Below are 13,772 nucleotides of genomic sequence, written 5' to 3'. Positions count from 1 at the left end.
TATGCGAGTCTGTACGTGTGTGAGTGTATGCATACACCTATGCTCACACAAGCGTGCGTGCATGCATCCTCTTCTCACTCACTCTCACCCCCTTTCCCCTCTTCCACAACAGACCTGCAGTAGTTGTCTCAGCAGAACTGGACCTCCCGGAATCCCCTGACGGAGACGTAGCAGCAGTAGCAGTGGAAGCAGAAGTAGAAGTAGCAGAATCAGCAGCAGCAGCAGCAGCAGCAGCAACAGCAGGCTTTTTGGGCGGCAGCAGTGCTCGTGGTGCGGGCTTGGGGGTTGTGCTGTTGTCCCCACTGCTTGGCTTGGGGGGCAGTAAGGCCACTTTGGGGGCAGCTCCATTGTTTTCCGACTTGGGCTGCGGAGACTTGGGTGGGGGCGGTTTCTCTTTCAGGGACGACTCTTCTTTGTCATTGGCCACAACCTGGTGCTGGTGGTGGTTGTTGTTGGTCTCCTCTTTCTTCGTCTCCACCTCTGCTTTGTCCTCTTTTGTGGGGGGCAGGGTCGGTGAGCCGTCTTTCTCATCCTTTGTTTCCGTCTCCTGTCAGAGTGGGGAGTTCATGTGAACGCTGGGCTATGTGTGGGTTCGTGAATATGGATCTGTGTGGGAATGTCTCTGCACTCATGGAGAGTGAGTGAGTGAGTGAGTGCGTGGGTGGGTGAGTGAGTGAGTCAGTGTGTGTGTGTGTGTGTGTGTGTGTGTGTGTGTGTGTGTGTGTGTGTGTGTTCATGCATGTGTGCGTTTAAGTATGTGTGTGTGTGTTTGTGTGCACACTTATATATGCATACTTTTGTACGCCTATAAATGCAAGCAAGTGTAGACAGGTACGCACATGCGTGCCTGCATCCATGGTGCAAGTATGCACATGCACATCAGCAGTCTTCCTCTTGTGGTGGTACTGTTCATTTACAGTCTACTCACACATGTAGGTAATTTTGAATTGAAACTTAAAACTAAAATGCTACAGATTCCTTTTGTTTCCAAGAGAAATTCATTGTGTCACTGGCATCCATGTCTACAGTAGGCATGGTATCTTACAAACAGCTGGATGCACCTTAACTGACATTCTCACATAATGCTCACCATTCAAAATACTTTTGACCCCCCCATGCCAGTTACTTTTATAGTCACTTCCTTGCATGCATTTGCCGAGTTAATTCAGTCCCCTTTTTGGTCAGAAACCCTGCGTTAGAGTCATTATCTCAAACTGATGTGTAAAATATTACGAAAAAAAAAAGAAAAAAAGAAGAAGAAAAAGGATCCCACCACAAAGGACAACCAACAGAAACCAGTCTCTGGCACAAAGGACAACCAACAGAAACCAGTCTCTGGCACAAAGGACAACCAACAGAAACCAGTCTCTGGCACAAAGGACAACCAACAGAAAACAATCTCTGGCACAAAGTACAACCAACAGAAAACAATCTCTGGCACAAAGGACAACCAACAGAAACCAGTCTCTGGCACAAAGGACAACCAACAGAAAACAATCTCTGGCACAAAGGACAACCAACAAAAAACAATCTCTAGCACAAAGTACAACCAACAGAAACCAGTCTCTGGCACAAAGAACAACCAACAGAAACCAGTCTCTGGAACAAAGGACAACCAACAGAAAACAATCTCTGGCACAAAGGACAACCAACAGAAAACAATCTCTGGCACAAAGGACAACCAACAGAAACCAGTCTCTAGCACAAAGAACAACCAACAGAAACCAGTCTCTGGCACAAAGTACAACCAACAGAAACCAGTCTCTGGCACAAAGGACAATCAACAGAAAACAATCTCTGGCACAAAGGACAACCAACAGAAACCAGTCTCTGGCACAAAGGACAACCAACAGAAACCAGTCTCTGGCACAAAGGACAACAGAAAACAATCTCTGGCACAAAGGACAACCAACAGAAACCAGTCTCTAGCACAAAGGACAACCAACAGAAACCAGTCTCTGGCACATAGGACAACCAACAGAAAATCTCTGGCACAAAGGACAACCAACAGAAACCAGTCTCTGGCACAAAGGACAACCAACAAAAAACAATCTCTGGCACAAAGGACAACCAACAGAAAACAATATCTGGCACAAAGGACAACCAACAGAAAACAATCTCTGGCACAAAGGACAACCAACAGAAAATCTCTGGCACAAAGGACAACCAACAAAAAACAATCTCTAGCACAAAGGACAACCAACAGAAAACAATCTCTGGCACAAAGGACAACCAACAGAAACCAGTCTCTGGCACAAAGGACAACCAACAGAAAACAATCTCTGGCACAAAGGACAACCAACAGAAAACAATCTCTGGCACAAAGGACAACCAACAGAAAACAATCTCTGGCACAAAGGACAACCAACAGAAACCAGTCTCTGGCACAAAGGACAACCAACAGAAAACAATCTCTGGCACAAAGGACAACCAACAGAAACCAGTCTCTGGCACAAAGGACAACCAACAGAAAACAATCTCTGGCACAAAGGACAACCAACAGAAACCAGTCTCTGGCACAAAGGACAACCAACAGAAAACAATCTCTGTCACAAAGGACAAACGATCGAAACCAGTCTCCAAGCTAGCACACAGCCATCAACTCTCACAGGACTGGGCAGGCGTGTGGAGAAGCGTTTCTGAGCCTTGAGGTCGGCCAGGACGTTGGCCCCGAACCCCATACCCATGGCAGGCAGGTTCCTGTGTACCCGGGGCAGCGGTGATGGGTCCTCCGCCTTGTCCCCCTCCCCCTCCTTGTCTTCTGCACACACACAACATTTCACTTATAATCACCAGTTTGGGTCTTCCCAAAGTGGCATCACTGCATTTGTACAAATCCTTTTACGCTGCACCACATCTGCTAGGCAGATGCCAGAATCATAACCCAAAACGCTAATCAGGCCTTGAGTGCTTGCATATTTGTGTACCAGAGTGGGCTGTTTTCTTCTGCAGAATTTTGCCCGAGGACAACACACGTATGTCACAACTGGTTTTTTTTTTTTTAGTGTGTCAAGTGTGTGCTGCACACAGGACCTCAGTTCATCATGATCTGAATGACAAGACACTCATTTTGATTTTCCAGTCAAATCTGAGAGAAAGCGTGAGACCGGGATTCAAACCCAGACCCTTGTGGGCACTGCACTGGCAGATAAGCATCTTTACCATTTTGCCACCTTCCCCCACAACATTAAAATAACAATTTTAAGTATTTATACAGCACTAAATCTCAGCAAATCAAAATGCTTACGCACCAGTCATTCACATGCGTGCATAGCTCCAATTCAGTGAGAGGAATGAAAGATAAAACTTATAATTATGTGTACAGAAAGCTAGAAAAGTTGTAAACCAGGAAGCAGGAAAAGAGGATAGGAGTGGGGGTGGGGTGTTGGAGAGGTTTTGGGGGGCGGGGGGGGTCAGAAAGAGGTAGGTGTATAGGCCAGACCTGAAACAGCTGAGTGTTGAGATCTGACAAAGCAAAAGAGAAAGCTTGTAGACAGAAAAATAGCAGCAGCCAACTGTGGACTGAACCTGGGAAGGTAGAAATGTGGCTTCACAGAGAGGCTGGGAGTGCTTGTGTATCTGTCATGCATCTGTGAATGTACAGGCATAGTGGTGTGTGTTGTGAATGTACAGGCATAGTGGTGTGTGTTGTGAATGCACAGGCATAGTGGTGTTGTGAATGTACAGGCATAGTGGTGTGTGGTGTGTGTTGTGAATGTACAGGCATAGTGGTGTGTGTTGTAAATGTACAGGCATAGTGGTGTGTGTTGTGAATGTACAGACATAGTGGTGTTGTGAATGTACAGGCATAGTGGTGTGTGTTGTGAATGTACAGGCATAGTGGTGTGTGTTGTGAATGTACAGGCATAGTGGTGTGTGTTGTAAATGTACAGGTATAGTGGTGTGTGTTGTGAATGTACAGACATAGTGGTGTTGTGAATGTACAGGTTGTACAGGTATAGTGCTGTGTGCTGTAAATATACAGGCATAGTTGTGTTGTGAATGTACAGGCATAGTGGTGTGTGTTGTGAATGCAAAGGCATAGTGGCGTTGTGAATGTACAGGCATAGTGGAGTGTGTTGTGAATGCACAGGCATAGTGGTGTGTGTTGTGCATGTGCAGGCATAGTGGTGTGTGTTGTGGAAGTACAGGCATAGTGGTGTGTGTTGTGAATGTACAGGCATAGTGGTGTAAGATATTCACAGCCAGGAATTTTTATGCGTTCTCTCTTTTTCACAAAGACAAAAATAAAGCAAACATTCAAAGACATTCTAATGCACACACTGACTTATGAGCTCAGATGGCAACATCCACAGTTCCATGATTATTGAATATCCAAAGTCTCCTCACACAGATGATTTCACACTTCGTCACACAGATGATTTCATATTTCTTTTTAGAAAAAAAGCTATAATTTGCTTTTGTTTCTGTCATCATTAAAAAAAATGTCATCAGTTCAACCTTCTTGAAAACAACAACATAATAATATTAGATGAGAAGAAGAAGATGACAAAGCAAATGTAACTTCTGTTACAAATACACATGTATGCCATTGAATATCAATGAAAACAGCCTTTGGCAAACAAAACAGAAAAACACACACACACACACAAGCTAACAGATACTGGAACACTACAGTCAAAAGCAGCAAAACAAAATTGTAAAACAAAACACAAACACATACACACATAACAAACAGATACTGAAACACTATCGTCAAAAGCAGCAAAACAAAACATGGAACAACAACAAGAAGCCACAAGACAAAGACAAACCCAGCCAGACAACCACCACAGGAACTCACCCTGACTTTCCACCCCTGTCTCTCCCTCCTCCTTCTCCTTCTCCTCCGGTGTGGACGACTTGCTGTTCGACTTACTCGACCTCGACCTCTCCTCCTCCCGGCCGCTGTCTGACCTTTTGACCTCACTGCCCCCCAAGGCTTTCACCTTGCCATTGACAGAGTTCTCCTCTTGGGCCTTGTCTGTCGATGAGGAAGACGATGGCGGTGGCACCACAACCTTGGGCGAGCTGGCCACAACAGCCACAGGGGGTGGGGTTGGGGAGGGGGTCATAGAGAGGGCGGAGTCCGGGCGCTGGGACTGGGGGGACGGGGAGTCCACTTTGCTGTTGCGGCTGTACACTTTGCTGGACTCTGTCTGGGTGGGCAGCCCCGAGTCGGGCCGGTCCTTGTGAACTGACTCGTGTTTCTTGTCCTTGTCCTTGTCTTTGTCCTTGGAGTCGGCCTTGCTGCCTTTGCTGCGGAAAAAGTTGCTGAACCCTGAAATGCTGCAAAACCAAAACAGGGTGCACACAACGTTTGAGGAGTCAGGGATGACAGAGAGTTACAGGTGATGATGGTGATGATAATGATTGTGATGGTGGTGGTGATGATGATGGTGATGGTGGTAGTGGTGATGATGGTGGTAATGATAATGATGGTGATGATGGTGATGATACTAACAGTGATGGTGATGATAATGGTGGTGATGATGATAAATGAAGGTGATGATGATGATGATGTACAAAAGACAAAAGCAGTCAATTACCTGGCTTTTATTCTGATACCTATGTCTCTCCTTCCCACCCACAACAGTTTTCAGTTATTTTTTTTCTTTTTTCTTTATCACCGGCTTCATTTCCTTCCTTCCCTCCCTCCATCACATTCATTCAAGTTCAAAAATGAAACGTCCAAATGCACTGCTGGCAACTGCTGTACTTACCCTTTCTTTTCCTCCTTTTTCTCCTTCTCCTCCTTTTTCTCCTTCTCCTTCTCCTCCTTCTTCTCCGTCTTGTCCTTGATGTAGCTCATGGGGGACCATTTCTTCTTCTCTGGTTTGGGGCTGAAAACAAAGCCTTCAACATGGAGCCTCTGTCATGGGCCCCAACCATATCATGTTTTTCACCCATTCAACTCGATGGAGTTTTCGGCCTCAACAAGATTCCCTGTCATACTGATGGGGAAAAACGCTAATTTTTTTACTGAAATCAAACGTTATCTCCTTCAAATTGACATGAGTGGACATAGCTGGAAATACTGTATGCACAGATATAGTTGGAACATGGTAGCCGTACAAAGTATGACAACAGAACATTGTTCGGGTGCAGGGCTGAATGAGTTAAAGCCTAGCTGGCCATAAAGGGCTCTCATTTCAGGGCTGAATACCCATCAGTTCCTAAAACTAGTCGAAGAGAAAACAAATAAAGTTAAAAGGTCGGTTAAAACAATGTTAAAAGAATAAATTCACCCACGTCTGACTCTGTCCATGTAAAACCCTAATCAAGTTAAAGATATGACAGGTACTGTGGTCGAATGGTTGGATTCCTGGATTCTCGCACAAGTTTCCTGAGTCTGATCCTCAGTTTCAGCACGCCTGCTGGATAACGGGTGGAGATTTTTCCGATCTCCCAAGTTATCATATGTGCAGACCTGCTAGCACCTAAACTCCCTTTGCGTGTGTACGCATGCAGAAACCAAATATACACATTATTGATCCTGTAATCCTTGTCAGTGTTTGGTGGGTTATGGAAACAAGAACACACCCAGCATGCACACCCCAAAAACTGAGTGTGACTGCCTACCTGGCCGGGTAAAAACAGTCATGCACATAAAATCCCACTCACACAGTTAACGTGGGAGTCACAGTCCATGAATGCAGAAGAAGTTAAAAGATACAGAAACAGCATGAAATGATCACATCACCAACATAGGTCTCAGTCCACGTAGTGGAGTGATGGCCTAAAGGTAACGTGTCAGCCTAGGAAGCGAGAGAATCTCAGCGCGCTGGTTCGAATCACAGCTCAGCTGCCGATATTTATCTCCCCCTCCACTAGACCTTGAGTGGTGGTCTGGACACTAGTCATTTGGATGAGATGATAAACCGAGGTCACATGTGCAGCATGCACTTAGTGCATGTAAAAGAACCCACGGCAACAAAAGGGTTGTCCCTGGCAAAATTCTGTAGAAAAATCCACTTTGATACCAAAAACAAATAAAACTGCACGCAGGAAAAAATACCCCCAAAATGGGTGGCGCTGTAGTATAGCGATGCGGTCTCCATGGGGAGAGCAGCCCAAATTTCACAGAGAGAAATCTGTTGTGATAAAAAGAAATACAAATACAAATTCAAATCAACGTAACTCAAAACCAAGACAATGAGTCACTCTGTTTCGGTGACTTACGTGACAGTCTCTTCCAAGGAGTGCTTGCTGCTGGCACCGCGCTCTTTGCTCCTGTCCAGGTCAGGCTCTTGCTCTGCTAGACTGGCTTTGAGGATGGGGAATGTGTTGACGCCGTCCTCTGATGCCTCCTCCCCACCAGTGAAACCTGGTCACAAGGTGTCAGGTGTCAACACACACACACACACACAAGCACATACAAACAAGCACATACACACACATACACAAACAGAGAGATGTGACAGCTTAGTCTGTTGCACTGTCTGGCTTACTTTGTTGCACTATCTGGCTGCTCTGGAGGGAAAAACTAGTGAAAGAAAATTGTTATTGTCAGCAGTGACAATGTGTTCATCTTTTATCTAGATTCCTTGTTTATTTGTTTTAATTTCAAACCCCACCCCACCCCCCACCCCCCATTACTGACTGATTTGTTCTCAGTGATCTGTTTGTTTTGAGGTATATCTAATTCCTGTTCAGATGTCACATCACGACGACTTCAGATTTGTTGTGTACAGTTATTCTTCAAACTAGTGATTCTTCTCTCTGTTTTGTTCAATAAGTAAATTGTTTTTCTTTCATCATTGTGTGAGTGTGACTTGAGTTTTGGATGTGGTTGGCACTCTTCATTCTCTTCTGCTCGGAGTATCCTTGACTGTTACATACTAGTCATTTACAGGGTAAAAATCTGTCCCACTGGATTTGGAGTTTTATGAGAAACAACAAGGGCAGGCAGCTGTCTAATGTAAAACTGTACAAGAGTGGCAATTCAGTTTGGTTTACAGCCCTGCTGAATGCACAGGGGTTTAACTCGGGCAAAATGCAATCTTATTATGCACTATGTTTGGTGATGCAACAACAATTTTCCGAAGTCTACTGATTCCATTGAATTAGGAAAATCATTACTGCACAGCAAATTGAGTGCAAGCAAAGATAGCTTGCGCTATCTTGCCTCCCACACTAACCTTTGGTCATAATAATTGTTCAATATTCTGTCCTTCAGTCCCCACAGATGCCAACCTTTGTCAATGTTTGTAGGAACAATCAGGAAATTTGGTTTGAACATTTTGTGAATTTAGTCAAACACTCTGACTCCGAGCCACATCAGCAGACATACATTTTATTTACAAGGCATACAAACACTTGAGCCTACCTACAACTGGTATAACTGCTACGATTAAGCTGTTTAGTCCACTCAATGCTGTTTCAGTGGAAACATGCACGCATTAGCACGCGATTAGCTGAGCATCATCACTGAGACCAAGGTTAGTCATGACTGCCCTGGACTCGTGATTGATAGGTCTACAGCGTCTGGGTAATGTTACCACAGGAAAGCATATGACCATACTATGTAGTCGAAAATGAACTTGTCGGAACAATCTGACTCTGGCTTAATGTTGGAACAAACTGCGGAGTAACAAAATACGGCGAAATCATAACAGTTGGCATCTCAAGAGTCCCCAACCCCCGTAGTTGCCGATACATAACCAAACAATGTTCATGTCAGGGACAGTTCCCCCCAACCCCCACACTACAACTGCGGACAGCAGTACCTGGAGCAACAGGGCGTGTGGCGGTGCGGGTCTTGAAGCGCTTGGGTCGGGCCTTGTTGAGGTGGTCCAGCTTCTGCACCTCCATGGTTGGCAGGTCTCCCAGCAGGTCCAGACTCTCCACTGACCCTTTGGGTGTGTGCTCTGCAAATCAGCATCACCCTCACTTCATCACTCATTAACCCTCCACCATCCATTACTTAGGTTAAAATCCCAGGGCCTTTTTATGGCCATCAGGGCAGTGAATTCATACCAGCTGTGTCAAGGGTTAAGAACAGGAAAGGAAGGAATGCCCCGGCTTCTCCTTCTGCCATTTTAATCTTTCCCTACTGCAGTCAGGTACCCATTCACACACTGATAGAGTGCAGGGAAAATGGAAGTAAAGTGCCTGTCCCAAGACACACCACAGCGTGACTTTCCCAAGGCCACAACACCACACCAAAACAGGGCCTCAAACCCTGATCACCGGTGAACACTGGATCAGAAGTCCAATGCTAAACTGATTCAGCCACCATACATCCCAATGACCCTCTACTGCTGGTCTTTAATAAGAAAAGTTTTACAAATTGTTCTGGTATTGTACCAGGCATAAAAAACATGGCAGGCCATTTTATAATGTAATTTCAAGAGCAGTCTATCTAGGCTGAGTGAGAGTTGGATAAACCAGTGGCTTGTTCACTGGAGGGCAACAAAACTGAGTTAATGGATTAAATACAAATACAATATGCGTGTGAACTGAGGCATTTTCTTTTATATTCAAAAATCTGGTCTGAGAAAATATACCACATACAAAATGCCCTCAAATCACATACATAATTATGTGAACATCTCACCAAATGAGCTGTTGTGACTTGATTGAAATGTAACAAAAGTTTTCTCTCTCTCTCTTTCATATGATAGACAGACAGACAGACAGATAGATAGATAGCTGAAGCAATGTGCAGAGTGTGAGCTCAAGTCTCCCCCTCCAGAGACCTGTCACAGGGTTAAATAACCCAAGGGCTTCATGACATCACAACACCTCCCTGAAGCACAGCACCTGACGGAAAATGCAAACCCACATTAGTAAATGTCTAGTTCAAGACCATTCTACACACTCTGGAAACCATAAGCTGGTGGAAGAAAGGGGAATGTGTCTTCACGCCTTCAGCACAGACCAGCTGTCCTTAAAACAGTGCAGGCAAAAAGGTTTCCAGCAGGCTCTGCTGCAAGGGGGAAAACAATAAGTTATGTAAGCTGACAAGGGATGTAAGCCTGAGAACAAAGTTGGTGGATGATGACCAAACACACACACAAACACACACACTGGATGTCTGTGCTGTGGGACTGTGGGACTCGTGTGTTCTCTGTGTTCTTCATTCAAGCACTGAAACCACACCCAGTGCGGCAGACAGTCCCATCAGAAACTGAGGTTCCCCATTTACAACTGTCGTCTGTTCTACACCCTTCAAAGAGGCAAAAATATTTCCATCAAAAAATCAAACCCTGTGGAACATATGACAGCATATTAAAAACCACAGATAATGGTGTATTTTTAGACCCTGCACAACGCATCAAGCACAAGCAGTGTTTTGCAACAAGAGAATACATACAGTATAATACAAAGAATACCAATGCGGTCCATGAGGACCGGGAGCTAAGAGAAGCATCTGCCTCTGAAGGGACAGAATCAGAACAGTCAGAAATAAAGCAGTCAGCTTACATTCCCTAATCAGACCAGAAAGAGTACCACAAGCAACTGGCAAAGAGAGAGAAAGGGGGTGGGAGGGGGGGGGGGTTAAGACAGGGGAGGAGACCAAGCAGAAAGGGTGTGAAGGAGATGGACTGGAACTGAGACTGTTCATTTTCATGCAGTTTTATTGCACTTTGTGTTTAAGTTTACAATCTGACAAAGCTGCTGCAAATTAAACACAGCATGTGTGAACAGCGTCACTCCAAAAACGCTGCTCACAGTCTGAAACTATGACCCAAACATCTACCTCATGTGCTGCACTGTTCAGCAGAAGTTTCCATGGATTCAGTGAATGCTGCACTCCAGATTGACATGCCTTTTCTTAAAGCATGTCTTCCTAAATGTACACTTATTCCCATGTTGATCAGGTTCAGACTGGATACTTCAGAACACGTTTGGGTTGTTAGACAGCGACTTGCAGTAAGGCTGGCCAGTTAAGAAACCTATCCTTCTGTTCTATCCAATTCAGTAATGGCAACACAACAGAACACTTGATCACTTGATGGTACCTTACAACTCCACTGCAATGAAACAGTTAAGTATAAAGTAGAAAATGCCAATTTGCTAAAGCTGCAAACAACCAAATGTCTAGGTTTTCTGGTCACACCTGCACACCCTGTGGCTTTGACTGCATGTGCAGGGTAGGGATGTGCCTTCCCTTCCACCAGCCCTTCAGTGGCAATAGGGCGCCAGCCTTCCCGGTGAACAGATAGGTAAATGTCTGCTTAATGCCATTATGACTGTGAAGGTCATTTGGTAGTCAGGTAAACTCGGTGACATGTAATCAGCATTCTACCACCAACACAAAGCTTGGCCTTGGAGTATTCTCAACTTCAATTTCTAGTGACAGGAAAACACACACACAATCAGGGAGTGAGGGGAGAGGGGAGGGGAGGGGGGGGGGAAGAGAGTGGGGGGCAGGGGGTGGTGGTGGAATAAAAGTTCCTGCCAACAACAACTTCCTGAATTTGAAAGCCAACTTTTACAACGACACAACAACATGATACAGCACACACACACACACACACACACACACAATACAAAACGCAGCACAGAGACAGAAGCAGTACCCAGGAAGCAACCCACCTTTGCTCACTACTTCTGGAACTTTCTGCAGAGGACTGTGAGGCTTGCTGTCTGCCTCCTCTATCTCATCTGAAGGAAACATACCAGCCAATGTCAAGACATGCACACATGCCTTCGTGCACAGAAACATGCATGCTTGGGAAAAAACATAGTGCGAACACGGATAAGAATGATTCAAGTGAAGGAACGTTTTCTTCTGGATGTCATGCACAAAGGTACTAATGCTCTATAGCATTTCAGTCTGAATTCAGCCTCACACACTCAAACTGACAAAAATATCAAACATGTCATATCACACACACACACACACACACACACACACACGTGTACAACACATAAACAAATATAAACACACACACCCAACCCCACATACCAACTGGAGGTGTACAGAAACAGAAAGAGAACAAGAATAAAAGGAAGAGTTAAAATTTTTTTTTTTTTTTTTTTTTTTTTTTAAGCATGATTTACCTTTAAAATATTACTGACTGTATCTACAGCATTTCTGTGTTAATGTGCAGTGCATCGCCAAGTGTGGATGTCTATGTAACTAAAAAAATATACTCTAGTTAATCACATTACTAAAAAGCACATACATGTGCATGCGCAGCATGCTGACACACACACACAGAGCTAAGTTTACCATGAGGTTGGATTAAGAAAAACAATCATACCAACAAAAACACATACATTGACAACATAATTAACTGTGCCAATGTCAAAAAAGCAGAAAAAACATAGCTGCCTTCCAAAATAAAACAAAAAACAAAACAACAACAAATAAACAAAAACAACAACACTCATGTTTTGGTCACACTACAAGTTAGAATCACTATAAACTATAAACAGGAATTCATCTGCGCAAGCAGAAACACGCATTTCACTGCCAACAGCTGACAACATCTTTGTCCTCAAACTGTACAAAGCCTAAACAGCCAAAGCCGACCCAAGCTGGCCCCACAGTTGAGAGGAGACAGATTCAGATCTGCTTCACTGGGAACTGGGGTCTGTATTTTCAAACACAGCGCTTCCGCACTTAACGCCCACATCCACCAGTTCCGACTCCTTTTACACCCAACAGAAAGGATGCCCAGTGAAGTACTCCTTCAATAACAAAGCCTGCATTTAACATGCAAAGGCAAAAGTAAAGTACACCCTTTTAAAATGTCAAAGGACAAAATAAAATGAAATGAAATAAAATAAATAAATAAATGAAAATCAGATTGACTAAAGATGCTGTGAATCAAGTCAAGCGTACAGTCAGCGCTTGAATCTGGTGGATCACTGGTTGATTTCTAACGCTAAGAGACGGACGTTTCCAAGTTCCAGCTTCCATGCCAGTGGTGAAGTGGAAGGAGGTGTGTTCAAAAACACAGACCCTAATTCAATTATATGTGAGAGTGGTGATGATGTCTGAGTGACTCAATACCTGTGGCCTCACCAGGCACTATCAGCCTGGGAGTGCAGGCCCCCTCTTCCTTCTCCCTGACCGACTCACCACCTTCCACTGGTCGCTTGGGGGACGGGGCACGATCTGTCAAGCCATACGTTACAGCACATGCACCACGACATGCAGTCAAGCAAGCAGGTGCACACACACACACACACACACACACACAAAATGAAACACACCATTTTTAGTCACCAAGAACCCTCTCACCTCCAACAGACAAATAAGTGGGTTTTATTGTTGTTATTACTGGTTTTACTTCTTTTTTTTTTCTTTTTTTTTTAATGTTGTTTTTCCTAACAAACAACACTGTACTTCTGCGCATGACATTTCTCCAAACTAACTTTTCTGCCACTTAACTGTAGAGGACAATATAATTTTTCAATGGGTAATCTTCTGGCATGCATACAAAAAACCATACTTGTTCAACTTGTACTATTTGTTGTTTAACTTTGTCTTGGACGTTTTGGGTGAAGAAGAGGTAAAGACAACTATGGGAAGGATGCCATAAAATATGAATCTATAGTGAGATGTTAAAAGTCATGTTCATATTCAGGACAACCCTGTCACCCTGGCAAAAGGGCCAGGGCTAAAGCATGTTGGTAATTTTGTTTATTCCGGCTGACATTGCATTCTGAATTCACATGTGGTTGATCTGGATATTTCTGGCCACTTCTGTATCATGTCCCTTCGTTTCACTATCGTAACATACCTGTTTTATATGTCTATGATAAAAAAAAACAAAAAACATTGTAAGATAACTTATACCTCAAATTTATAC

At 44.2% G+C, this 13,772-nt stretch overlaps 1 protein-coding gene across 9 annotated transcripts in view; it reads right to left on the bottom strand.

The window, feature by feature from the left end:
- Positions 1 to 13,772, bottom strand: part of LOC143300762 (F-actin-uncapping protein LRRC16A-like) — a 97,754-nt gene that overhangs the window by 31,724 nt on the left and 52,258 nt on the right. For 7 of the 9 annotated variants that reach the window (XM_076614676.1, XM_076614681.1, XM_076614677.1 and 4 more), the window contains 8 exons: positions 12,971 to 13,075; positions 11,545 to 11,613; positions 8,730 to 8,870; positions 7,183 to 7,327; positions 5,724 to 5,843; positions 4,805 to 5,289; positions 2,610 to 2,761; positions 115 to 547 (listed from right to left, as the gene is read on the bottom strand). In XM_076614676.1, the coding sequence (XP_076470791.1) occupies positions 115 to 547; positions 2,610 to 2,761; positions 4,805 to 5,289; positions 5,724 to 5,843; positions 7,183 to 7,327; positions 8,730 to 8,870; positions 11,545 to 11,613; positions 12,971 to 13,075 (1,650 nt within the window). The remainder of the gene's footprint in view (positions 1 to 114; positions 548 to 2,609; positions 2,762 to 4,804; positions 5,290 to 5,723; positions 5,844 to 7,182; positions 7,328 to 8,729; positions 8,871 to 11,544; positions 11,614 to 12,970; positions 13,076 to 13,772) is intronic. The other 2 variants (XM_076614678.1, XM_076614679.1) reach the window with 1 other exon arrangement.

Source organism: Babylonia areolata, chromosome 26, assembly GCF_041734735.1.
Source record: "Babylonia areolata isolate BAREFJ2019XMU chromosome 26, ASM4173473v1, whole genome shotgun sequence".
Taxonomy (NCBI): Eukaryota; Metazoa; Mollusca; class Gastropoda; order Neogastropoda; family Buccinidae; genus Babylonia; species Babylonia areolata.
The sequence above is the reverse complement of the archived record's forward strand: the minus strand, read 5'-3'. Positions and strand labels throughout refer to the sequence as shown.